This window comes from Hemibagrus wyckioides, linkage group LG08 (assembly GCF_019097595.1).
Source record: "Hemibagrus wyckioides isolate EC202008001 linkage group LG08, SWU_Hwy_1.0, whole genome shotgun sequence".
Taxonomy (NCBI): domain Eukaryota; kingdom Metazoa; phylum Chordata; class Actinopteri; order Siluriformes; family Bagridae; genus Hemibagrus; species Hemibagrus wyckioides.
Window position 1 is genome coordinate 14,150,434 of NC_080717.1, and position 27,918 is coordinate 14,178,351.

The following is a 27,918-nucleotide window of genomic DNA, read 5'->3' on the forward strand; positions in this document are numbered from 1 at the left end:
GGAAAGACTGCCTCATAACACCCAAGAAAGATTTGTTATCTGTCATTTTCAGCTCCAAAAGATGATTGGCTCTATCTAGTACCTTTCTGCTTGTAAACATCAAGCCATGCCGTAACCATGGACATTTTTAAGCTTCTCTGTTGTGTGTTTAGACGGCATATCCCTCCTGGCTGAGTTTTGCGAGCATCTGTACAAGGTCAGCGGGCTATGCGCCGGCACTAATGGGAAGCAAATAGGAAACAGTGCTGGAATGTTGTTCTCTAGGGCTGGGCTGGAGCAGGAATGTTACTAAGCATGGAGGAACATAAACACACATAAAAACAGTACACATAGATACATAGTGGGGCAGAATGGACTAAAGCCAAAGAAATTAAAAGTCAGTATATCAGTATATCTAGTGCATTATCAGAAGCTGAGCAAAATGACTAGGGAAAAATGTTTTTAATAATGTCTTTCTGATTAAGTTTACATTGAAAAACACATTATTTACACTTTAATAAATATAACAAACTATTATTCTTCAAACTTAGGGACAAAAATAAAATATAAAAAAACTAAACTAAATAAAATAATAATAAACCTGTGTATTTAAAATAAAAAACTACAAAGTTGCTTCAGATGAATGACTCCCACTCCATTTTCATTCATGAAGATAACCAGTCACTCTCAAAGAAGCTGAAATTAAAGAAATTACGTTCTTAGGCCTTATTTGTTAATGATTAAGAAAACAGTGTGTGTTCAGAGGCTATGTGTTCATGCCGCTTTTTGATCACGTTCTGGCTCTGTGATTTCATACATATTGACTGATTCTCTTTTAATTAATTAATCAGCTTGTAGCTATGCTTTGTTCCACTATTTGTGTGTGTGTGTGTGTGTGTATTTGAAATGAAAAGTGCTAATTGTCACTGCCTAATAAACATTTCAAGCAAATATGGTAAATAAAAGGGGAAGGAGAAGAAAGGAACGTGAAATCTGAGCTATAGGTCTGTCTTCACTGTCTGCTGTTTAACTGTGTCCATTGTGCAGATTTTCTTATTTTTCTTTCTTTCATGTGCGATGCTCCTGTGTGGTGTGTTCACACTGCTGTTTGCTTTCCTGTTCTGGGCCGTACAGTTGGTGTGTTCACACTCTACCTTCCTCTCCCTCTCTGATCAGTTATAGGTGTGCAGATGAACATGCCATTGATGAAATCAGTGAGGATGATGAAAAAGATATAAGGAGAAACACTGACATGCTTCGGGGCTTGTCCTCTTTGTCACATCACTGAAACAAACCGCCATAGCTTGCAGCTCTGTGTTTTTAATCTCATGTGTTTACCTATTCTTAGGCCAGAAACACTTTTTTTGTAATACATATTTATCTCTGTTTTATGAAGATAACTTTGGCGATAACTTGAAGCTGTAGGGGACATTTATTAGTTGTTTATGGGTTGCGGGCTTGGATGTGAACCTGAAATCTCTCTCACACAACGTGAGAATCGTACCCTAGATTCGACTTTTTGCTAGGGGACCAAATAGAAATAAATTAGCAAAAAAAAAGTAAATGGTTTACATTACTATCCAGGGCTATGTCGATCTATCTGAGCTTAAATCCTGCCAGTGTAAACTCTCTCTGCTTTACTCTTACTCTCACTCTCTTTGCTATGTCCTGTAGATGAGTGATATGAACCTTGCCATCCGTCAGCATCTCTGTTAAGTGCAGTTCACCCCATGTTTCCCACCTTGACTGTTTCTGACATCAGCTGTCACACCACACTCAGGTGAAATACACAGCTCTGAGCCTGACGAGCCACAAAAAATACTAGGCAAGTGTGTAACTAAGTGTAAGTTGGGGAAAGTAGGGTCGATGTTTGCCAGTTGAAGTGAGAGAGAAGACTGAGTTATACTGAGACTTTCTTCACTAGTGCATAATAGTTATTTTATTCAAACTATAGTTGTAAAACTCCCATTTAACTCATGCAATCCAGAACAAAAGATGTTTACAGCAATAAATGGTCCACACACACACACACACTCCGACACACAGCATAGGCCTTCCTACTATTGTCAATGCTGAGATGGAGAATGGCGTTCATTATCCTGAGTCACTCTAGACATTTCCAGGACAAATTATAAAAAGCAACAGCAGAAATCTACACACCCTGACACCAGAGGCTGGACACCACAACCTTACAACCTCACAACCTCTACTGCAATGTAGAATGTGGTATGGTGAGGAAATCAAAAAGAAATTGTAGATTTGCAAAGCAAACGAAAGAATGTTTCAGTGTGTTTACTCACACGCTGATGTTTCTAGAAGGAACTACAAGAGACTTTGGCTTCTGTGTGAAGTTTCTGTTTTCAGCGTCTAATCTTTTAACCATAACTCTCACACTTTAATCGCATACTTTAATCTCACACTTTAATTGCACTGTGCATTCTTTTACAGTTACACAGCCTGCCTGGAAACAATGTTCTCTCCAAGCTGCTTTAAGCAGGGAGCAGTTGAGTTACTGCAGACTGGTAGATGGATGGATGGATGGATGGATGAGTGGATGAGTGGAAGAGGCATGCTCTCTGGCTCTTCTCTTCCTCACACAGTGAGTCACTTGTTTAAGCTGTAATGAAGCATGAGACAGACTGCTGGATGTCTCAGTCTTTTCCTCCATCCATTTCAGTTTATCTTTCTAAGCATAAGGTATGAGAAATTTGTTTAAAATTTCTATACTCTGGATTGCACTTAGTAATTAATTCTACACCTGAGAATGAATTAATAATACATTAATTAACACACCAGAACATGACCTGAAATTATAGTTTATTTTATCGGTCCAGTTTTTTTTCTTCTTCTTTTTTTTCTTCATTCACACTGGGTTTAGACACACTTCTGCTCATTTTAAAAATATTTTATTCAATATACTATACAGCTTTGTAAATGATTCCAAAAAAATCAATAAATAAAATTCATTACAATTATTCTAATAATTGGAAAGATGCAATCATGTTTTGAGGCAGATACTTTGAGGACTAATCATATATTATTTAACACTTAATTTCTTTCTCAAACTACATGAAAAATGATATCAAACTAAAATACCTTTTGATGTCTATTTATTTTGTTTAGATCTATATTGTAAGATTTTAATAATAAAAAATATAATGAGTGATCTATAAAATATGACAGGAGATTTTAAACCTTTGAACAGTTGTGTATTAGAAACAAAAAAAGAATTGTAAATTACATCCTTCTTTCTTATTTCTTTTTTCCTCCCACCTGTCTGGTTATGTGCTGGAGGTTGGGGCCCTGCTACATGATTCTGGGCCTGTTGATGGATGAGATGGATGGGTTTATGTGGAAACAGCCTACATGTCCCATACTCCAGCAGCACAGAATAACATCAGTGAGCCTCAATGTGCTACACAGCACAACCCTTATACAACACACTCCTTATACAAATGCAGGTGCTCTCTGCAGCTTTACATGCATAACAGGTTTTTAGAACAGACCTTACACCAGAAAGTCTATAATAGGACTTGTATATAGAAAATGTTTTTTCTTGCAGGAACTAAATTATACATGCAGCTTTTGATGTAGGTTTGACAAGCTGTGTTTGTGCACCTAAGCAGCTATGTTTCTGGATAAATCTCATATGTTTTATAAGCCTGAGACTTTCCTTATTCATTATCCTTTACTTATCCTCCATAGAAAAACAACACACACACACACACACAAACATATGGCTTTGGCTTGCTGCATCTTTCTGTCGACAGTGGGGCTCTGTCAGAGGCTGTGTGTATTTGGATCCCTCTCCTGTCTTCCTGTAGGTGATGACAGTGATGATGAGGTGACTGTTGGTTTTTGGGGTGTTGGGTGGAGCAGATGGTGTGGGATGAGGCAAGAACGTTGATGAATACTTAGACATTTTAACCAAGTCCAATTTCTTCTAATATCCTTGGGGTAAAGCAGTAAAGCCACAGTTCAAAATAGACATGAGATCAGTTGATATAGATAATTGTAATTAAAATTACAATTTATTTTATTAATTTGGTAAATTATAGATCATGGAGAAGAAAACTTTTGTACACACATAATCTAGCACTCTTCGACATACCACACACATGCACACACCACAATGGATATATATTTATATATTAATATTTAGCCCTGGAAGCTGACAATCTTACTCCCTTGAAAGATGACAGCCAGAGACAAGAGGAGCAAAGAGAAGCGGCGTCAAGGCACTCACTTACAATACAGTGGCTCTCTGTGGAATGGTCCAGCTCTAAACTTAAGAGGAAAATCATGTCAAGTGAAAAGCCACAAAATTTGGAGGTGTCTGACGAAACAAAAGCTCTTTTTTTCCACTTGATTTGCAATTCATGTAGAATGGGATTCCCAGACCACCAGGTAAAGAACGATCTTTTCTTTGTGGCCTCCAACTTCATCTTATTCAAAATAATCTAATGAATATCATTTTTCCACCGTCCTTACATTTTTTTCTACAACAGAGCGAAAAGCAGTGAGAGAGAGAGAAAGAAAAGGAGAGCAAGAACCACAACTGCTGTCAAATTTATGTTATTTTTTTTCCTGAAAATTCAGGTCACAAAAATTTCCTACATTTGTCCGTGAGGATCTCAGCAAGGAAATATATCACGCATGCCTTTTATGAATTTATTTACCCAGTCTGAGCACTGTGTACCCACATTTCCTCCTCTTCCCCCCTCACTGTTTTCAGGCTCAGAAAAACTCTAAGCAAAAGCCACATAAATCCTGTGTCCTTTCAGAGCTATTTTGCTAATTAACATCCCACTACTCATGGCCACCTAAATTATGATGCATTAGATAGGAAATAAGGCCACTTATTTATGAGCTCTCATTTACAATTCAAAACCCAAATTCTGATAGTAAATTCAACATAACTAAGGTGGCTGTAACCAAACTCATTACTATTGGACAACAAGGAAATAAAAAAGGGGCAAAAAAGGCAATGGCATCCTCCATACATTTTTAATAGTTCTCGTCTTTCAAAACTCTGTGACTTTGACCTCAATATTACAGGACACATGCTGCTGCTATATCTGCTCTGCTCTCTCCGGCATGGCCTAGTAATGTATAAAGCACAAGATCCACCAATGCAGATTGTGCTCTTTGGGTTCTGGCCTGGACTCCATCTGGATCTGAATTCATCACTAATACTGATGGCTTTTTATAAATTCCAGAAATAGATTAGAATTTGGGCAGGTACTTTAACATTTCCTTAAAAAAAAAGGCCTATGTGTCAGTGTCGAACAGCCGAATAGTAATATATTTGCATTTGTTTTTTATTTGTATTTGCTTTTTATTTTGTTCAGGATTGTTTCTCATAAGAGTGCTTTTCTCACCTACAACCTCATGTATAATCACAATATTCATACGCACACACAGGCAGCTTGCACGGGTTTGGGCGATGCTGTAAACATTTCATTGTAATGGAATTTGTAATTTGATGATGTTGTAACGGAGAGGTCAGGGAACATGAGCCTCAATAAAGCAGGCCATGTTGTGCCATGAATGACATTAGCCTGTCCGCTCCCTCTCCCTCCCTCGCACCCTCCATCATGACATTTCTTCTTCTCATTCTCAGCCCTCATTACTAGCCTCATTTGTGAAAATAGCCATGCAAATGTAAATCTTGTGTATAATGTGTTTGCCTCTGAAATCCCAGCACAGTCTTAAAGAAGAAGTAAGGCCTCTGATGGTGTGTGTGAATGATCAGTGATGGTCAGTAATGAGCAGTCAGAGGCCCTTAAATATGGCCTGCCCCTGCCGTCACATCTCCCTCTCTGTGTGAGCCCATTAACAGCTCGGAGCGTGGCACTAAATCAGCACAGATCAGAGCTACACCATTCTGGAGGCTTCATTACACACACAAGCACATACATCCATACACACATACACCCACTGGCCATTGTCTGACCACGCTTCCCTCCAGACACGCTCATCTGTCACAAGAGAGGAAGCTCCGATAAGGGGTTGAGAGGGAATACGGGCATGAACGCAGGCTCTTATTAATACATGTGAGTGTAGGGTCGATAAAAGGCTGGTGTGCAGCTATCACAGGCCCTTTATGGTTTAAGTGAGCCACTGTGAGCTAACAGTCATCAGTCAAAGTGGAGAGTCTCTTAGTAATAGAACCTGCTCTGGGTATTGGGAAAAGGGAAACGTATGGGGCTCAGGCTCACACAAAGCATTATGGAAGGAAAGCTTAATCCTATAGGCAGGACCACCGCTTATGCTCCCATCTGCTCAACAGTCTTGTTCTTCTTCTCAACATACCAGTTATGGCCACACAAGGCACCTTTCACAGCCCTCTGAGTGACCTTTGACCTCTCTTCCTGGCTGGAGTCACCCTAAACCATAAACAGATGAGCCGGTCTGTTCGTTACAGCATAGAAATGAGAGACCAAAGCCCTGACCACTGTCCACTGCCCACATGGAATTAACTCTGAGAGACAACTACCAATCAATCACCTGGCCAATCAGAAAGATGCATTGCAGGCCATTAAATCACTGCATGTTGCTGCAGATGATAATGTCTCACTTCATACTGAGGAGTGGGATAGAAAAAGAGAAGTAGGTATATCATATATCCTTCAACCATGGCAATGCTATGACTGTAACCAAGTACATGCCTTAGTAATCTTTTAGGATAAAGAACTATTGAAAGGAAGGGACAAAGAGAATCTCCATATGGCTGGGAGATTGAGTTTTTAATTCCAGCAAAGTTATTCCTACTCACCTACAGATCGATAGATCCTGTTCAGTACATCCATGCATGTTCATTATTCATTCACTTTATTTGCCTGATCATTTCTCCCCCCAGTACCCCCCCCCCCATTCCCCCTTTCTGGTTTACTAAAGGTAACAGCACTTAAGCCTGTGAGCAATTATGGAAATTGGGGCCCAGCGTCTCCCCGTGAAACAGACCAAGCGCCAGCAGCTTGACGGCTAATCGATTTGTGCTCTCCTGAAAGCAGCCTCGCAACCTCTGACCTCTGTAAGCTGGGTGCCTGTCAGGTGACAAAAGGAGAGCTTTATTTGACTGAATTAGAAAATTACACCCTACCATTTTATCCCACAGAGAAGAGAAAGAAATCCTGTATTACCTTGTTTTCTATAAAACAAATCCCTGGATTCAGTACAAGAGGCAAGGTTTTGGAATCAGTGATGTAAAGTAAATATGGCCATCTTATCTGACAAAAGTTCTTCATGTATGTATGCTTAATATGTTTGTTTCCATGCCATTGCACCACTTGCACTGTAAACATTCAATGCACTATCCACCTCAGAGATCAAACTCCCACTTGTCAGAATCAAAGAGTTAAATTAGGTGGTAATATGAGCAGCTGTTCAGGGTTTTTCTTCTCATTCTTCCTGACATTAGCTGATGCTTGCTAGTGCAAATGCTTAACCTTTAATCTTGGACTGTGTTGTTTGAATAAGCAGCTTTCTACACATCACCCATCCTTTTTTAATAGTTTTGACAGTGAATAAAGTGACAAAGAATTTACTGCATCCTCTAGCATATGTAATATATATATATATATATATATATATATATATATATATATATATATTACATGTGCTAGAGGATGCAATAAATTCTCAATATATATGTTCTTACACACACACACACACACATGTATATATATATATATTAGAATGCAACACAGTATAAGAAACAACATAATGCAACACAATATAAGAAAACAAAGTGAAAAACAATGACGAGAAATAGCTTTCTATAAACAGAATAAAAAACTTCTTTTCTTATACGGACCAAGCTTGTGATTTGGTTTGGTTTGTGTGGGCTGACGGTCACCCAGTGTGTGGGAGAACATGTTTTTATATTTTGGTCCCCACAATGATGGGAATATCTGAGGGTTTTGACCTTGTGGGGACATTTGGCTGGTCCCCATGAGGTTAACGTTACAGTTAGGTTTAGCAAAACATTAATTAGCTGCATGATTAATTATGTCAAAGGAAGTTCCTTACAAGGATAGTAAAACAAATGTGTGTGTTGTCAGGGTTGCAGACAGGACTGGGTGGAGGGGGAAGGTACAATAACAATGCAAGACTCAGTGGGAGGCAGGGCTCCTCTTCCTGAGCAGAGCATGCTGGGAATAGTCCTCATAGCATGCACACACATTTTCGAACGCATATGCACACACATACACACGTGCTCACACACACATACACACACACACATGCGTGTGCACACACCTTCCCACACACACACGCACACACACACACACAGTAAAGCATCCTACTGTAGGACATTTATGTGCCCCTTTCTCTTGCTTTGTTTCTCTTCTCAGCAGAGTGTCCTAAATAGCTCATAGCTAACCTCTAGAGAACTGAGACATAATTCATTTGGGTCAGTGTGGCTCCCATAGTCCCCTTCTGTGAGAGAACAAACATGGATAGAGAATACAGGATGAAGCAGGAAAATGGGAATGAGGCCGAGATTTATAAAAAAAAAAAAAGCTTTAGAATTCTCATTTGTCTATCTCTCTCTCTCTCTGTCTCTATCTATCTATCTATCTATCTATCTATCTATCTATCTATCTATCTATCTATCTATCTATCTATCTATCTATCTATCTATCTATCTATCTATCTATCTATCTATCAGTTTTGTTTTTATCACATTCATGTTATATTATTATACTCAGGATAAAGTATATTTTCCCATCTTCCTGCTTTCAAAGATAGTAGCATAGGTAGTATGTGTGTGTGTGTGTGTCCATCTGAGTCATAAACAAAAAGGTTTAGTAAATCATGGTTTGGACAAAAAAAGGCTCCAGTCTTTACTTGAAATTCAGTCAGCAGTGAAGCAATATGTCCATATATTTTTCATCCTCAGAAATCTGTGCACTTCAGAAACATTTTCCCTCCACAGCATTCACTGGCCTGTAACCTGAGCCATTGATCTGCTTTTCCAGGGGCCACGGCTCTCCTTCTCTTTGGCCTCTCAGAGCATCTGTGTGTGATTGTGTATGAGCGCAGTCATGCACATACGTATGTATCTGTAATGCGGCATGTTGAATAATAACACAAGGACATGCTTGTAGTATTACTGGACTCTGACACCACTTCACACAGCAGACGCAAGCAAATCTGTTGCTCCTGAGTGTTAAATCAGACATGGTTTGCATTTTTAGCCTTGTGTGCACATTAATAATGGAGATGTGCAAAGCTTCTCTTCTGTGAGTCTGCAATGCTGACATCATCTGCATTGTTAGGGAGGAGTACACATCTCAGTAGAGTAATGGAAGCAGATATACTGTATCTATTCTGCTTCATAGAGGATCTGTACTGCCTTGGATGGAATAAGGGATGTGTTCAAGTTTTAGACATGAGTGGCTCCACATAATTACATCTACAAATATTTAATATTTCTATGCAAAATTATTAACCACACATAATTACACTTTTGTACTGGCTTCAATGGATTTGTACTAACCTATGGATTTGTTCATTCTACCTATATAACTACAGTGATAGCAAACATGTAAACATGGCCATGTAAACAAGTAAACATGGGCTACATATGAAGTCTGTGTGAACCTATAAAAGTTGTGATTTGAGGTTGTGGATAATTAGGCTGGAAAGGCTTATAACAATTGAGGCAGCTGCTACCGAGTGCCCTGGATATGATCAATATAATGACATAATATCAATATTATGATAAATTCCATTAAAATATGCTTTTCTGATATATTTAAGGGTTATGACATTATTTAGTTGCCATACAATCCAAACCTATTCCCATACGGGGATGCTGGAGGTGTGGTGTTCAGAGCAGATGTCCTTCATTCTGTTCCTGTTCTTAAAACCTGGTAAAACTGGCAAAATGTGATTAGAGATGGCTACACACAAGAGTGTGTGTGTGTGTGTGTGAGTGTGTGTATGACTGTGTGTTTGTATGTTTCCTCTTTCTCCATCTATGTGATCCACAGTTTTGCCGCCACGATTGGATGGCACCATGTATGAAATTAAAAAGGAAAAAAAAGTTGAGATGTGCCATAATGGTGGAAAGAGGTGGTGGGTGTGTATGTGGGGGTACAGGAAGTGTGTCCCAAAAGAGAACCGTGTCCATTGCCAGATGAAAGCCCATTGACGTTTTAAAGTAGCTTCAACCTCAGAATGCATCTGCCTGTCAATCACGCTTACCCACGTTTCCCTGGGGGCAGTTCTGGCCAGCCCCAGGAAAAAGCAGAGAGCGAAGAAAAAAGAGAAAGCGAGAGAATGGCCAGGAACAAAACAGGCAAGCAGCTCGAGGCCAGCCCAGTGAAGCCGCCAACACCTGAGGGCTGCATGAAAATTTGATACCAAGAAGCTATTCGTTCACTACAACTCCCACAATCCTCAGCTATAAAGCCAAAACATATAGGACATTGATTCCATTACTGCATCCAGCTAATACATTTTGACCAGCAGAACAGTGACAGATGGTGTGTTAGCACACAGATCATTGATCTCACACTAATGATTGGTGTGAATGATAAGCTTCCCTGCATCGACTCTATGCTTCTGGGTGGTGCAAAATGAGCTTCCTCTCAGAATACAGTCAAACATAAAGGCTTCATCAAATATTAATAAGGATTTATGTAGCCTTTGCATAGTGTGATTCAGAGGATACAATGCCTCCTAATGCTGAGGATTATATAAAGGACATGGTGATGGCTGTAAGTGTTATATGAATGGAGGGTGGTAGTGTAACTAGAGAGCTCAGAGAAAGACTGAAGTGAATGAGGTGGAAGTACATGAATATGAGCATGGACTCCCTTGAGAGGGAAAAAGTAACACACACACACACACACACACATCCAACAGTGAAAGGCACGTTCAGTGTTAAATACATATTTGAGTGCAGTCACCCACTGAATGGACTCACTTTTCTCTAATGACACTAATGAAACACACACACACACGCACACACTTACATACTGATCTGGGTGGCCATGCACAGTAGTGTATTTATCCTGCAAAAGGAGGGCAGAGAGCTAAAAGTCTTAGGCTCTGGCATAAATCAATCACGTTTCTGTGCCTGTATGTGCGTCTGTGACTGTGTCTGTGACTATGTCTGTGTGTGTGTGTGTGGGTGGGGGTGGGTGTCGGGGGCTTAGGAAACCAGTGCTAATCATATAACCTGCATTAAGGCTTTTAAGGGAATGTTGTTCCTATTCCCTCTGACAAAGTGAAGAGCATTTATAAAAGTATTCACCTGTGGCAGGGATAAATTTAGCACAAAGTGCAAAAATGACAGATGGATGACTGAGGAAATGGCAGTGTGTGTGCATGTGCGTGCTTGCGTATGTGTGTGTGTGTGTGTGTGTGCACTGGTGTGTGTGTGCATGTGTTTTGGAGGAAAGGTGATCTTCATGCAGGGTGAGGGAACAGAACGGAGGATGGAGGAGCTCAGCGGAAGAAGAGAGAGAGGCACATCTGTGCTAAACATGCCCTGGGGCAAGTCTGCTCTCTCCAGCACCAAGTAAACACACACACACACACACACACACACATACATACACATACACACACACACACAAACTCTGTCAAATCTACACAAACGATCTCAGAAGAGAACACTTTAAATGTAGAATAAATAATGACTGACATGAGCTCTGAATGTCTTGCAGCAGACCTGTATTAGAGTTACTAATTTATTAGTCACTACTAGTATTACCAATGACACTAATTATTACAAATATAAATGAGAATTGTTACTAATATAAACTCATATACAAATGAGATGTGTTCATTTTAACCTAGTATACTTGATCACAGTGGAATGGTTAATTAATTAAATTTAACTAAAAAAAACAGACAGGCTGCGCATTTTATATATAAATACTGAGCCAAAGATATCTCTCTTTCACCAACTGTCTGTTGAGATATAGACAGAGAGAGAGAGACAGAGAGAGAGAGAGAGAGAGAGAGAGAGAGAGAGGGAGACAGAGAGACAGAGAGAGAGATACAGGGTAAGTAAGAGTTTCAGTAATGTGTATACAGTAATAGATATCTGTTTATATGAAAACAAAATTAACCAGGGCAGCATGAGTCTGCCAGTAAACTGAATTAGCATCAAATGCAAATGAGCGGAGTGCTTAATGGTGGAACAGGTGCAGGCAGGGCCCCTAAATGAGATAAATGAATAAAACATCCGCGGGCCGGCCCGTGAAAACTGACACAAAGTCAATGCCATGAATAATTCAGGAGGCAAGCAAGGGTGTGTGCCACTGACCTCTCACCACAGGAAGTGCATCCCAAACACAACAAAAACCATAACAATGGATTCTGGACATGGGGGTTCCCTATCTGGAGCCTATACATACATATTTACACACATTTACACACACACACACACACACACAGCTAAATATACACAAGCCATATGATATATGGATCTGCCTGACTATAATGGAGAAAACATCTTTTTCCAACACAGTGTCTAGGTTCACAAAAGGCAATCAAGAGTGCACTGCTGACCTAATGAGCCATCTGTGACCACATATAGCATGCATACACACCTTTCCCCTGTTTACCTGCCCAACCTAGAGGACTGGATGAAGCTGAAATCTTATAGTGGGCTTTTTCCCCATTTAAAAATAAAAGAGTGTATAAACAGAAGAGCAATTACTCCTAAACTGGACAGGAAGCTGCTGTGAAGCTAACAGTAACATCACCTTCCCTGGGCGGAACACTTCCCGTCAGACATTCTTCACTCCTCACACACACTCTCATCAGGAAACTGTATTCATCAACCTTACTTAGCTCTAAAAAACACACACACGTGAAGCATACAGAGCAAAAGCTTTTCATTCACACACACACACACACAGTTATTATAGTTATTACAATCTAAAACTATCACAAAATAACACTGAGTTAGAATAATATGCAAATGAAACCAAACACAAACAAAACTATTGCCCCTGAGACAAACAACTACGTGCCAGTCATCATCGTCGTGCAGTTATTCTAACACAGCCTCCTGTCTCTCTCACGTTTGTTTCAGTGTTTACATGTGAGCTGGTGGAGTGCTGAAACGACGTTAAAGCTAAAAGCTCACTGAAATGTTATAACCACTTCACACTAATAAACACTTTAATAAATGTTCATTTTAACCTGAAACACGGAAAGCTGCTTCTTCCGCGTTAATCTTATTTCATCTAGCTAATGAACTTTATTTGATCGTATTCAGTGGTAATGCATGTTTCATCTGAAGCTCCACTGAGTGCCAATGAATATTTGACAGACATGCCAGTGAGAAATAAAGGAATGATTGTAATATGGATCATAAAGCTTAACCTGAAAGCTCCATATTCTTTATTGTGTTTTATTTTTTTCTCCATTTGTGTGGCTTCATTTACAAAAACAGATGTAATAAATGTTTACATGATCATTTTCCAAGCAGGTGGTTTGTGTTACTGTGCCTTTAAAAAACCTCACAAATGAAAAAAGGCACACTCGACCCTGCCTCGAACATGTGTAAAACCAAAGGATATAAATAATGGCATATGCTAGTTCAAAGGTATAGAATGTTTTGAAAGAATTTAAAGTAAAATAGCCAAAAATGTAGCTAGGTGGAGTCTTGCTAGCCCTCGTTAGCATATTATAAACTGCCTCAATAATCAGTGTTAGTCATTAATGTACTGAATAGTCATTAATAAACAAATTAGCAGAATATTGCTTACAGGTTGCAATGCTTCTGATGTTGAGAAAACTGTAGTTGGACATGACCTGTTCTTTAGCTCTAACTTTTTGATATATCCTTCCCTGTGTTGTGCCTCGTTCAAAAAATAAACTAAAATGCACTTAACATATTTTTCAATTTGGACTGGGGCTCAGGGACATCAACCCTCTGGAAAGTGAAAGGGAGCGTAACTTAAAATATGTTCACTTGATGTTGAAGAATGAAGAAATCCAAAACATGTGCTGTTTTTGCAGTTTACATTCTATACTCCAGCCTTGTTGTCTGGGAAGTGAGTGAAACATGATGAAAAATATTTAAGAATATTTACAAACTATATTAAGCTCTTTATTTCAAGGAAAATTCCACAATACTGGCTCTTTAATGATTATGGTTCCTATTGATTGTGGCTGGACTGCTCGCTGCGAGTTTGAAGGAGTTTTACTCAATGCTGATAAATACCTCTAGGTTCTGTGTGTAGGATTTAGGAAAATAAACATATAGAAGACTATGAAAGTGAAACAAAAAAGGAGTTAAGGAGTTCAGAAGATGCAGCTGCATGCACAGCAGCTTTGCAAGAACTTAGGTATTAAGACAAATTCATCGCTTGCCTCCGCAGATTTTCTCTACCCTGGTAGAAATAGGATTTTAAACCCCTGTAGTTTTTTCCTCCTAGTGCTGAAATCTAAAACTATACATTTACTATACATACAGTACAATGAGGTGTTTTGAGATTACGTGACTGCAACTGAACTCCATCGACCAGATGATGTCATGATGCAGCACTCTTGTCTAAGGTGATCCCCCAACTTTTTGTAAATTTAAAGCATTCAGCAGACACCCTTATCCACATACATTTAAACAAGTGAGAAGTCTTGGATCAAGGTTAAGGTCTTGCTCCAAGACCCAGCAGTAGCAGCTTGGGATTTAATTTCACAATCATCCAGTCAGAAGGCCAACATCTTAACCATCAAGCTACCACCAAAAACAGTTTGGTATCATAAAATTACTTTTGATTAATTCAATAAAGATCAAACTCACCAAAATTTATTATTTTAATTGATTTGTACATGTTATGTATTGTTCATGAAATTCACTGGAGTTGCTCTTTAATGACATGTGATTGTGGTGTGCATCTCATTCATCTCTAGAGATCAGATACAAAAATAGCTATTTGTCTTTCACTGTGTGTGAAACTGTGTGTGTAAACACTGCTATTTAATCATTTTTTGAAAATTCCTACAAATCTTTATCGTGTATTATTTAGGACTACATTATAAGAGACTTCTAATGTGTCTAGAGAAAGGAAGTGATGGGGACAGGAAAAAGGTGGTGAGGTATATAAAGGAGACTAAACTTCAGCAAGAAGGAGGCACAGACAATCACTGGTAGAGTTGTCAGTGTCAGAGCAAGAATACACACATACACACACACACACACAATCACAGAAACAGAGGGTAAGTAAGAATCATATATATACACAGAAGGAGTGAAAAGCAGAGTGGGTTGTATAAACCTCTTTGGAATTCATCCAAGCAGATGATAGGATTGTTGACAGTGAACTGCATATTGTTAACCCTATATTAACTCAAAAAGGCAGAGGTTGGCCTTGATTATTCCTTCAGTGCTTAGCCTTAAATAAGTCACACGCACATGCTCTCCCTCTCTTTCTCTCCCTCTCTCTCTCTCTCTCTCTTTCTCTCATTGTTGCACATCACCTTTCAGCAGCAGTGACAGCCCTGTCTCTCAGCTTGAAGAGTTACGCACATGAAGTGCAGACTAACACAGTCATAGAACACACACACACACACACAGATACACACACACAAAATGCACTGTTTCCTTTCCTTTTTTTCTGAAAGTCATTCGTCTTCTGTCTTCATCTCTTAGACATTAACATCAGTAGTGACACAAATTTTAACATCCTTTCTCAGTGTATAAAACATGCTTTCACTTTTGTTCTCACTCACTCACACACACACACACACACACACACACACACACACACAAAGCTCTCTACACTCTCGCAGTCTTTAATTGCCTCACAATGGGGCTGCAGTCTGGACAGGATTATTCTAACAATGGTCGCTTCAGCCAGTTAAGATTGTTCTCTTCCCGCTGATGTGGGGAACGGCTCGCTGCAACCGATCTGGTTAATCCACTAACATAATACACACTGCTGTATTTCCTCTCTCACACACTCCCTTCCCCCTTTTTCCTCCTCTTTTCGATGGACATATGCTCTCTAAATCTGTTAAATGCTCCCCTTTTTTTAGGGTTAGTGTGTGTGTGTGTGTTTAGGTGTAGGTGTGGGTTGGGGGGGTATTCATATCATGAATAAAGTTTGCAGTTTGCTGATTCACACAAAAAGAATTTCAGGACAAAAGGTTGTGAGTCAATGTGTGACATCATTTCCTGTGCTACTCTCATTTTACATACAATGTCGTTTTCTCGCTCATCACTTGTGGCCAGCTTTGAAGAGTGGGGTGTGGGTCGGCAGCCAAGGACAGCCATGAAAAATTTAGACTCAAAGGGCACAGTGACCCACTTTCCAACATGTCTCACTCTCTCTGAACTGCTTCTCTCGTCCTATTTCCTGACTCTGTGCAAATCCAGATGTCACACACATCATCAAAAAGAAGCCCACCAGGAGGGTTGAAGGTCACAAGCAGGCCCAGAGTTGCAGAATAGTTCCTGTATTATTCCTTAATACATGAACTTGAAAATCACAGAGTATCCATGGCATGGTAGATTGTTCCCAGGGAGATAGAACAACCACTCTACGCACTACTGTACAGCTTAGAGAGCTTCTGTTACTCCCAATACACACAGGAGCAGAAAGAATGAGAGAGAAATAGAAAGAGAGAGGGAGGGGATGCTGATAGAGATGAAACAGGAGGTAGTGAAAAGCAGAGTTAAAGAGCTGCTATTAGATGTCAGTGCCCTTTGTGTCTGTGTCAATGGGAGCAGATTAAAGTATTTGAAATAATCTTACTGGGCCATTAAATGGATTCAGGAGTCAAAAGTTAGAAAAGATGAAGAATGTGAAGGAGAATCCGTTGTATAAGATGGACACTCACTTGCTCACTTTTGCTTTCTTTCACATGTATGCAAATGAACGCAGGAAGAATTGTTAATGGACTACTTTTCATTCCATTGGAGCATTCTTAATTAAAATATGCTTTCTGCCCGGAGCAGTTAACCGAGCCCAGAGTACCCACATCCTCCTCAAAACAAGTGATATCACACCTCTGCATGCTTTCTACAAACACTGAACCTGTGCTGCAGCGAAGATCAGATTTGTTCATTTAACAATCTAATACGGCATCGTAAGTTGACTTTATTCTTTCGACATTCCTCCAGTTTTGTTGAAACAGCCTATTGCGGTTGCTTATGAGAGGAAGCTAATTAGGAAATGATTCTCATTACTCTTCCAGAGGAATTAGTGCTAGCTTGGCTAATTACTGCTGTAAAACCTAATCAGCTGTTTGAAACAAGAGCACACTAATGAGCTCTTATTTATTCAACTAAAGAACATCAGAGGTGAAACAGAGGCTTGAATTCATATTTTGGATACACTTGCGCTTGGTGTGTGCTTACTTGAAGCCTAGACTTAGTCGCATTGCTGAAAATTGTAAGCAAACGCTTTAAATCTCTTCATTCTTGCTCTCTTTTCACATGACCTATTTTCCTGTCCTGTAGGCACTGAGTGACGGAGGGGTAACTGTTGTTTAATTTTTTTTTTTTCTTTTTCCTTCAACTGACTGTGCTCTCACCTGAGTCCAGGGATGCCCATGCTGGGTTAGAGCACAGCTGTGGAATCTGCTTATAGGACCTTCACTCATATAGCAATGAAAATGGAAAGAAAAAAAAATGATTGGGTGCAGTGCAAGAAATGAGTGAATAGAGGACAACAGTTAAGAAAAGTGGGCAGTGATGGGCAAGAAAGAAGTCTGTGTGTATGTGTGTGTGTGTGTGCATGCAGTGGGTGGAGGTGAGGCCATGTGGCATAGTGAGGGTGCAGCTGTCTCTGTGAACTGTGAAGTGTTCTGGCCCAGTGGAGCAGAAATGAGCTTGATACACACACACACAAACTCACACACACCCAGCATCCAGGTAGAATCCTTTCTCACAAACAGCTCTCCACACAGACAGAGCCTGAGTGAAACAACGACAGCTGTGTTCATCTGATAGCACCATGGCTCATTAACACATAAACACATGGACACAAATGACAAACTCTTGTGTAGACATCTGCCCTCAACTTCAACTCTAAACTTTCCTCCATTACTGGCTTTCCTGCACTCCACAACCTCCAAAAATATCCCTGAAGGAATCCTCTGTGAAGGAAAATTTAGTCTGTAATGGAATTGTGACGATCATCCTACTGAGTTTAGCAATTTCTGGACAGATCAGAAATTCCACATGGTTTCAGAGCATTGGCATTTGATTCCTGTGACAGACAGGAGGTTTTGGGATTACAACAAATTTGTCAACATGGATCATTTCCTTTCAACCAACCAAAATTAGCTCTCATGCTGTATGGTTTCTTGCAGTCTCATATTTTATACAGATCATTTCTCCTCTACCATTTTTGTTGGTGATGAACAGAGCAGTGTTCTGAAGCTGATTTGAGTACTATGACTCTAGGGGCTCGTACCATAGAGTGTATTATTCAGAAATTTGAAAAACACTTGTATAGTTTATTAACTCTAGTACGGGAATTATTGTAAAGCTGAATGTCTTCTCAGTGATGGAAGAACTCTGTCTGGTTGAGTCTGTGACGATGTTGTCTGTCTTCAATTTACACACAGGTTTCAAGGCCTTAATATAGGGATGTGTGGGTTAATAAGAATATGAACAGGAGACACACACCACTGAACCTAGTGGCCTACAGCACAAGCTCAACCTGTTCCTGCTACTGGTTTCATTTGTGCAATGAGTCTTCTGTAAACAAATGCTTCTTTCCCTCACACAAATCAAACGAGGCTGTTTTGGTCTTCACAAGTGATGCTGAGTGCTTTGAACTGCAGGCTTTGATTAGACAGATGTTTTCTGTAAAAAGCCATGGAGGCAGAGAGCGAGCTCTCACACTACACTACTAATGATTGTGGGTGTGTAAGTGCTGAAGTGAGTGTCTCTCTTGCTCATAAACTGTAATAATGGTTCATTGAAATAAATATGACAGATAGTTCAGCGCTTTTCAATACTTTCTGAAGTGGCCATCTACCAAAGAGGGCATCAGCTCATCACCTCCATAGGCAGATGGAGTTGTCTTTTTTTTATTTCAGAGCATCCAAAACATACTCATGCTTCTCTCTCTCTCTCTCTCTCTCTCTCTCTCTCTCTCACATACACACACACAAAGCACTAAGTGGACAATGGTTTATTACATTTCATACATATGCTCATGGATACACACACACCCACACATAAACACACAAAAGTACAGCGAAAAACTGTTAATCCACCTCTTACCTGTCTATGATGACGGGATCAGAGGGCGTCTCGTTACGATTGCCACAGCTCTTCTTGTCACAGCAGCGGCTAAACAGAAATACACAGGGAACAGCAGGTGAAGAGGTGTGTGTGGGATTGGGAGACAGAGAAAGAAAGAAAAAAAACAAGCGTTAACATGCTCTCATACATATGTTTGAGCTGACCTGAAGCAGTTACAGGTAGCAATTACAAGGCACCCCCACCCCCCAGTTATTATTATTATTATTATTATTATTATTATTATTTTTATTATTATTATTATTATTATTATTATTATTATTATTATTATTATTATTATTATTATTGATGATGAGGCAGAATTTTAGTGCAACAAGAAAGTAAGTAAAAAAAAGAGTATTGCATTTACTGACTACATCCCCTGATAGAAAAATTGTGGGATCATAGCAATTTCCTCCTGTTGTTATCAGAAGCATCATTAGATGATTGGCTTAGTTCCTGGGTGCATTGTGTGCAGAATTAATCGCATAATTTTTTTTCCGAAATGTCATATTCCATACAAAAAATAACTTCCACCTGCTTTTTAACATGATCTAATTGTAACATTATTTTAATATAACCTAAAACACTGTTTCACTGAGACATATGTTACAGAAGAAAAATGCATTACAGCTTCCAAATACATCTGGAAATAAACATTAGGCAAAAGTATCACTAAACACATATTTCTAACACTTTATTAGCATATCTAATCATTGTTATGTATATAATGTATTGTGACAATATATGTTTATATATTACAATATATAAAGTATTGTAATTTTCACCATATTATCTGTATGTGCCTAAAAAATCTGTTATATACATATAATTTCAGAATAAAGTCTAGACAAACTTCAATTCAATTCTGAACAGCATCAGAAATCACAGCTTCTTTCGAAGCAAACAAAATCATTTAAAAAATCAAACACAATGAGGAAGCTGATGAGAGTGAGAGGAGAGCAGAGGAAGAGGAAGAGGAGAAGGAGGAGGAGGAGAGATGAGGAAGGTCAGTCTCTGTGTTCCCTGTAGGTGGGGGTTGTTGTGGTGCAGCAGGTGGAGCACTGGGCTCACGTTTCCCTGCACAGATGGCAGAGGGGGCTGGAGAGAAAGGAGTCATGTGATAGCAGCAGCTTTGTGAGTGAGGGGCTACAGGCCTGATGAGTGTGATAACGCAGTCCCAGCTTGACCTCAACTCGTTTCTCAGACCCCCTGAATATCCCTCATTTACACACACTGGCAGTCAGGGCCATCTCACATAGACATGCATTGGTGAGTCAGGGGAGAGGCTCAGGAACAAGAGACACAGAGGCTGCGAGGGTATGCTCTAATCACAGCTCAGGTTGTGTCAGGCTCTTTGGGCTATTATGAATCATCAGTAGATGGCTCTTATATGACCAAGTGTCACTTTGTTTCGTTTTTCACTTTTTCTTAGTCTCATGTTCCCTTGCCTTCTCTTTTCCTCCTTCCATATCCCTCTCTCTTGCTTCCCCCTCCTCGATTTTGAGTGTACTCATGTCTTTAGTGCTGTTCTTTCAGAAGTGGGTCATACTCAGGTCCCCATGGATCGCCAGAGTAAAGCATGCTGGGAAAGGAGAGGAGGAGGGTGGGGAGAGTGGTACAGAATGATGCGACTTTCTATATCCCAATAATCCAATCATCAGCCAGCACCCATGGGAGGACATAATCAGCACTCCCCCACCCCACATTCGCCCCCTACACAAAAACTATGCTAATTAGTCCAGGCAATGCTGCAGCTTTGTTTTGGGCTTTTTTCTTCTGTGCTCCGTCCCAGTGGACCCACCACGGCGTATCTTTAATCTTGAGTGTTTCCTCCTGCCACTGCATTTAAAGAAGTTAAATCCAAATTGCAGCACATAATTACCAGGATGTGGCCCTCGTTGATGCCATTAGAACCGACCCATCCCAAGACATGCACTCAGATCTTTTACTTGTGACTATGGATATCCTCTCTGATTGGGTAGCAGTCTAAATCAAAAAGCTGCACAACTTGACCGAAGCGAACCCTTATGGATCTATGTATCTGAGAAGCTGATAGCTCTGTTATAAAGACTGCACTGTTGCTTTTGAGCAATTGTTTCTTGTTTTGCATGTCACTGGTGTTGGATGAGAAAAGGCATCGAGCCTCTGTCCCGTGTGCGCCGTGCCATATGGCTAATGGCAAACCTGTGCGGCAATTAACAGCCCTGATTAATGAAGAACAGCCTAATCACAGACTGGTAATTGTGCCTCTATTGCAGTGCAGGCTCAGCAGAGGAGCTCAGTAACAGACGGAGGAAGGAGAGAGAGAGAGAGAGAGAGAGAGAGAGAACATAGGAGTCTGTGTATACATTTTGTGTTTTCTTTTTTGGCTTATTATGAGAGACTCAGAGTGAGACACAATAGAGACAAATGAGGAGGTCTTTGTGTGTGCTTCTAACACATGCTTGCTGGACCTTACAGGCTTGTGCCTGTTCCAATAGGGTCACATCGCGCAGAAGGTGAGCTGAATCAAAGAGAGCACAGTGTGTGTTTGTAGAAGTGTATGGCAATATTAGTCTGTGTAATTATTCCTCTTAATGGAAGGAGTTTAAAAAAAAAAAAAAAAAAAACAGCAGTTGGCGGACAAAGCAAGAGAATCACACTGTTAAAATTATTTAACACTTTTAAACCACCAATTAAAAACTGGCTAAAGAAATTCCACAGTGTAATTACACCCATGATTTTTATTTGTTTGCAAGGTGTGGCGATGCATAATCCACCTAAAAGAATCATTATGGGACATAAAAATACTAGAATGAATGTCTCTCCTCAAATTGAAAAAGGCTGTGGAGTTTCACTCCCACTTATAATGCACTGATGCACAATGCTATGATCAAAGATTTCATCAATAATTACATACTCTGATCAGCCAGAATATTAAAATCTCCTGCCTAATATTGTGTTTCCCTTAAACAGCTCTGACCCGTTGAGGCATGGACTCCACATGATCTCAGAAGGTGTGCTGTGGTATCTGGCACCACAAAGTTAGCAACAGATCTTTTAAGTCCTGTAAGTAGCAAGTGGGCCTCACTGGATAAGACTTGTTTGTCCAGCACATCCCACTGATGCTTGATCAGAATGAAATCTTGGGAATTTGGAGGCCAAGTCAACACCTTGTCATGTTCCTTAAGCCATTCTTGAACATTTTTTGCAATGTGGTAGTGTGCATTATTCTGCTGAAAGAGGCCACTGCCACTAGAGAATAACTTTGCCATGAAGGGCTATACTTGGTCTCCAAAGTTACATACAAACAAATGCTAGCCTTGAATGCCGCATAAACAGAAATGAGCGCTGACACTTCTCTATCATAACCAGCATTAAGCAATACAGCAATTTATCCTTAGCTCGCATGACCCTGTCGATGGTTTCCCAGTTGTCTTAACTTGGACCACTTTTGCTAGGTATTAACCACTGCATACTGAGAAAACTTACTCATTGTCAGAGTGGATCTCAGATCCTTACACTTACTGCTTCCAATACTTCAAAAACTGGCAACCATTTCACTTCACCTGTCAGTGGTTTTAATGTTACAGCTGATCAGTGTGAACAAAGAACATTTCATTTGCAAGCAAGCCCTGACAGCCTTTCAAAACTTAAAGTGAATGACCACAGACACAGAGTATTTGAAAGAATATTTAACTAATAGGACAAATTAAATTTCTTCCATTAATACGCTAGGTTACTTTAAACAGCAGAAAACCTAATTACTGCAGCACAGGACTACAGAAACTGAACACTTTCTTTTTTTCCTGTGCCAAACACAAAGGCTTCAGAAAAGATTTTTATTACATTGAAACTTTAAAAATAGACATCCCATTACGTGATATCAAATTGCCCACAAAATTATTAACTAATTGTTTTGATCTATTCTAATTAATTATCCCACCTGTATTTCGTTTTGTTTCTTTTATTCTAGTTAATGCTTTGGCAACAGTTGTTTAGTTTAGTTCATGCCAATATGCCAATAAAGGTATTTACATTTGAAGTTGAAAGTGAGAGAGAGAGAGAGAGAGAGAGAGAGAGAGATTGAGAGAGAGAGAGAGAGAGAACAAGGGAAAACATCAGCAAGCAGAAGAGAGACGGGAGAAAGAGGGCCTATGCTCCCTCACATACTTCACTGTCAAAACTTAAAGTATCCTGCATTCATTAACAGAGGAATAACATGAAGATTCTCATTGAGTAATGAGTTTTTCCTTGTCCTAATTAACCAAGCATGAGTAGGATATTTTTAGGAGAAAAACTGTGCAAATGCTCTCCACTTCAGCCAAAAATAGATGAGAGCCCATCTCTACAACCCAGTTTTAAGTGCAACGAATTCATCTTTTGATTTTAATTAAAGGTGCATGCCTTTCTCTGCCTCTCTCCCCTCCCAGAGCAGAAAGTGGTTGACCTGGATAGAGAGAGAGAGCGACAGAGAGAGGCGTGGATGAACACGGCATCTTTAACTTTCCTGTATAAAGATGCATCTTCCCTTCATTTCTCATCAATCGACTACTCATTCCTCATCACAGAGCGTACGCAAAATGTACTCACTCTCAAGTGTATTGTTATAACAACAGGTTAAATAGGTGTACCATCACTAACGCTAAAATCCCAGCCTCTGAAAGAAGCATAGAAGCTCTGACATTTTGGAAACTACATAGATAAAGCTTTATCTGTTTGAAGAAGGAAATTTTAAACACTGTTTGGGTAGAGGGGCCAGATTTTCCTGATAAGACCCAGGCTGCTGTAACCTTATCTGGGCCTGTTTCAGACAGTGATAAATGACTGGAATATGTCTGTATGATAGTGTAGATGAAAGTAGAATATGCAGGACCGCAGACTCTCCCACTTTCACACCCACACTATATATATATATATATAGTGCATTAATATATAACTTTTCTCTAAAAATATAGTCCTATCCCTGAAAAAAATACAATTATATAGTGGTTAATTTTCGAAAGCTTTTTCTATTTTGTATGAAGGAATTGCTCCAAGAACTGCCCTTACATTTCCATTACAAGTGAAGGAGTAAATAGGTTTTTCTGTTGTTTTCACAGTAAACGGAAATGTGTTGATTAATGTTCATGGTAATCGCTAATACATTAGAAAAGCAGTAGCAGTCCAGAAAGAGTAAAGGCTAATGTTATGCTGGAGTACTTCTTTAAATTAGCTAATGCTAAGCAGGAAACCCAGCCCCAGCAGTAGAGATTAACATTAAGGGATCACTTCAGAGATTTGTGGCTGTGCCCAGTGTTCAGATCAGCAGAGCTCAATGTCCAGCTGTGGACCAAGTGTGAGCACACAGGTTTAAAGTGTGTAATAGTGAATGTAAGAGAGAGAGAGAAAAGGAGAGAGAGAGACAGAGAGAGAGAGAGAGAGAGAGAGAGAGAGTTGTGTGCATGACGAAGTCATACCTGCACATGATCTCATGTGTCAACAGTACTCGGCACATCTCTGGATTCTTGTCTTGACCTTCATAAATAATAGGCTGTGGGGAGTGAAAGAAAACATTGTTCAGTGGATGCAGACAAGTTACTTTTCCCACCTTTGGTATGGATACAGTGCTTGTATATATGCAGAAAGGTTATGACTAATGTCTGGGGTTAAGACATTGAACAATGGGAAGAATTGCGTTTATACTGGCACCGTTTCCCTGAAACAAAACATTACATGAAACATCACACCGAGCACAAAACCACATATCTCCACACTCGTTCTTTCTCTCACACCCACACACACTCTTCTACAAAGCTTAATGTGAACCTTATTCCATCTGGCAGAAAGCTTTCACCAAATGACCGCATGTGTCATGGGAATGAACTGGAGCATTCCAGCATCCCGGGCTTGGGACATGTTGTTCTGCCTGCTGTGTGCACAGAATTACAGAGACCTCCCTTTATTACAACTAATCAATCCATCACAGTGGCACAGTGCATTGTGGGAAGGCCTTAGTTTTGGAACAGTATGGAGGGAGGACAGTTTTTGGCCATGCCAGGTTCTCAGTTGGCCAATTAATGCCCACTTTACCACGGCTGTGGAAAATTGCTTCAGCACGCAGCAGGCCGAAATGATGTCGACTCATGCTAAGCATCTGCCTTAAAATTTCATTTGGTGTATATAAGAGTTTAAACTTTTAATCATAATGTAGATATCAGAAATAGATTCAGGAGAAAAGGTGTGTTCACACAAAGGAGATACAAGAAAGCCAGTCAGTTAGACTACTAAGGTTGTAATGCTTTTGGTATCCTTCTTTTTAATAGGTTTCATAGTGTTTTACTTGCCTTTAATTTGGCTAAAGCTACTATACACCCTGTTATAGAAGAAAAACATGCATTTTTAAATAATCCCCTCTGCCCTGATTCTAAATTTGATATGAATGACTCAATACATTCAAAGACTTGGTGCATCCATAATAACTTGTGTATTAGGGTGGACATCAAAGTAATATATTTGTATTGATCAAATGTTTATGATAAAGGAGTGGTTGTTTTACAAGTGGAATTACTTTTGTAAAGTAGGGATGGCACCCCCTCAGCTCAAAACACACCCTGTGTATAAGTGAATACATTGCTTGGTAGAAAGAATGATCTGAGTTCATTTTCATTTTCAGGAATGAATTTAAGAAACAAACTGTAGGCAATGTTATCATTCTATCGTCTCCATCTTCACAAGACTAATTAGAATAAGGCTCGGAAAACTGGTTTGAAACTGGACATCACAGAGGGCTGTGTAATAGAGGGCACCCTACAGAGGCGTCTGGCCAGACTTTCAATCCCACAGGGAAAAAAGATGAAATATTTTTGGATTATATTGAATTGTAAACATGGAAGATGTTTCAGCCCCAAAATATTGGAGCACCACACCCTGCTTGTGTGTGTGTGTGTGTGTGTATGTGTGTGACAGATTGTTGCTTGAATTTGTCTAATTTCACCTAGAATAAAATTGCTGAGTGAAAGAGTATGGATGCGTATCTGTGTGTGTGTGTATGTGTGTGTGGTGAGCAGTTGGGCTGCCAGACTGGAGCATAGCAAGCCATCTGGCCAAGTCAACACTCCATCCAAAAAAACCTCAGCTTTGTTTCCACCCTTCCATTTCCACACAACATGTCCTTCACAGCCATGAATCACTTACCCTAGCCCAAACATACATACAAACACACACACACACATATGCATGCATGCATGCATGCATGAGCAACAGCCGTTAACGAGGAACGATTCCTGTCACAACTGCACAAGCCTTTTTCAATTAGTCCCCAAAATCATTTTCTTTGTATTTAGTTATGTACTGTTGTTACGGCTGGAGGGCGTTGCTGATCAGGAGCATGCATTTGCTTTCTGCATTGTGGAAATAAGGGTCAAGGTCCTCTAAAAGTGTGGTAGCATGCATCACTGTCTCAGCCCAAAGCTCTGACCCTCAGGCTCTCCCAGAGACACAGAGGAAGTGTGAGAACGTAGGGCAGGCCATGCAGATACAGACACGTCCTCTACCCTGCCACACATTCATTTAATAAGTAATGTCTTCCATTTATCACACGAGATGCATCTAACAGACTTTCATCTAACATAACACTACCTTGTGCATAGTGCTGGGAATAACACCAAAAATAGTTTGTCAATTTTTCCTCATATGTCTAGCGCAGGCCTCCAAAACAATGACTGTGTAACCTTCTGAAGGTGTACCTTCTTACCTGAGACATCATCTCTAACACGTCAATGAAAAGCTGAGTCGTTGTAAGTAAACCCTGGTGAAAATGCTGCAGTTATATGCTACGTGCTGCATCAGAATCAACTATTTTTTTATTTAATCATTTATTTCTTTGATTTTTTCCTCTTGTAACCTTTTCCCAAAAGGCTAAAGGAACAATACAACCCCTTCACATTTTTCCCCATGCAGTAAAGTAGCTTTAATAACCCAGTTCTTCGGAGACTCTTAAATGTAAATGTCTAAATAATTGCATGTTTGACATATAAAGCCTTTTTGTGGCTACAGACCAAGAAGAGAAGAGTTTCATGTCCTGTCCGACACCATCACAGATTCCAAACAAGAGATTTGTGTAACTTTTTTGCACTTGTGGAACATCACACTACTAATGGCATCACACTTCAAATTGCTAATGAAAGGAAACACTATGTTGTGCCTGGTCTATCTGAGGGTAAGGACAAATAATTTTCTGAGAAACTTTGGCATAGTGAGAGCAGTTTAGACTTTTCCCCCCAGTACACATTTTCATTTGGAGCTCTGGCCGAGCTCTGAAAACACACAAATGCACATGCTCACACACACACACACTCTCTCTCTCTCTCTCTCTCTCTCTCTCTGTCTCTCTCTCTCTCACACACACACAGCCATAAGCAACAGGGGAGTTGGGGTGTACCTACCAGCTCTGGCCCAGAGCTGTGTGAACAAAGAGCTCCTTAAGGAAGGCCGGGAAAGCATGAAACATGCATGCTTGTCGCCAAGGCTTCTGTGAAGCTTTCATTAGACCCTGACGCAGCTATTAATACATATTTCATTTTGCGCAAACCTCGCTTCATGTCTCGTTCGTAGTCCGCCTCCATTGCCTTGAAGTGACAACTATATCTGAGGCATGTAAACAATTCAGTAGAAATACATGAAAACACATTTCCCTCTTTGTTAACGTCACTTGCAAACATGTCAGGCGCAGTGTGCGACTG

General features: G+C 39.9%; 1 protein-coding gene across 6 annotated transcripts in view; it reads right to left on the reverse strand.

Annotated features, from left to right (window-relative positions):
• The window catches only part of ebf1a (EBF transcription factor 1a), a 103,544-nt gene that overhangs the window by 68,543 nt on the left and 7,083 nt on the right, over positions 1-27,918 (reverse strand). For all 6 annotated transcript variants that reach the window (XM_058397903.1, XM_058397901.1, XM_058397905.1 and 3 more), the window contains exons 5-6: positions 24,655-24,728; positions 19,196-19,264 (exon numbers count right to left, since the gene is read on the reverse strand). In XM_058397903.1, coding sequence (XP_058253886.1) covers positions 19,196-19,264; positions 24,655-24,728 — 143 coding nt within the window. The remainder of the gene's footprint in view (positions 1-19,195; positions 19,265-24,654; positions 24,729-27,918) is intronic.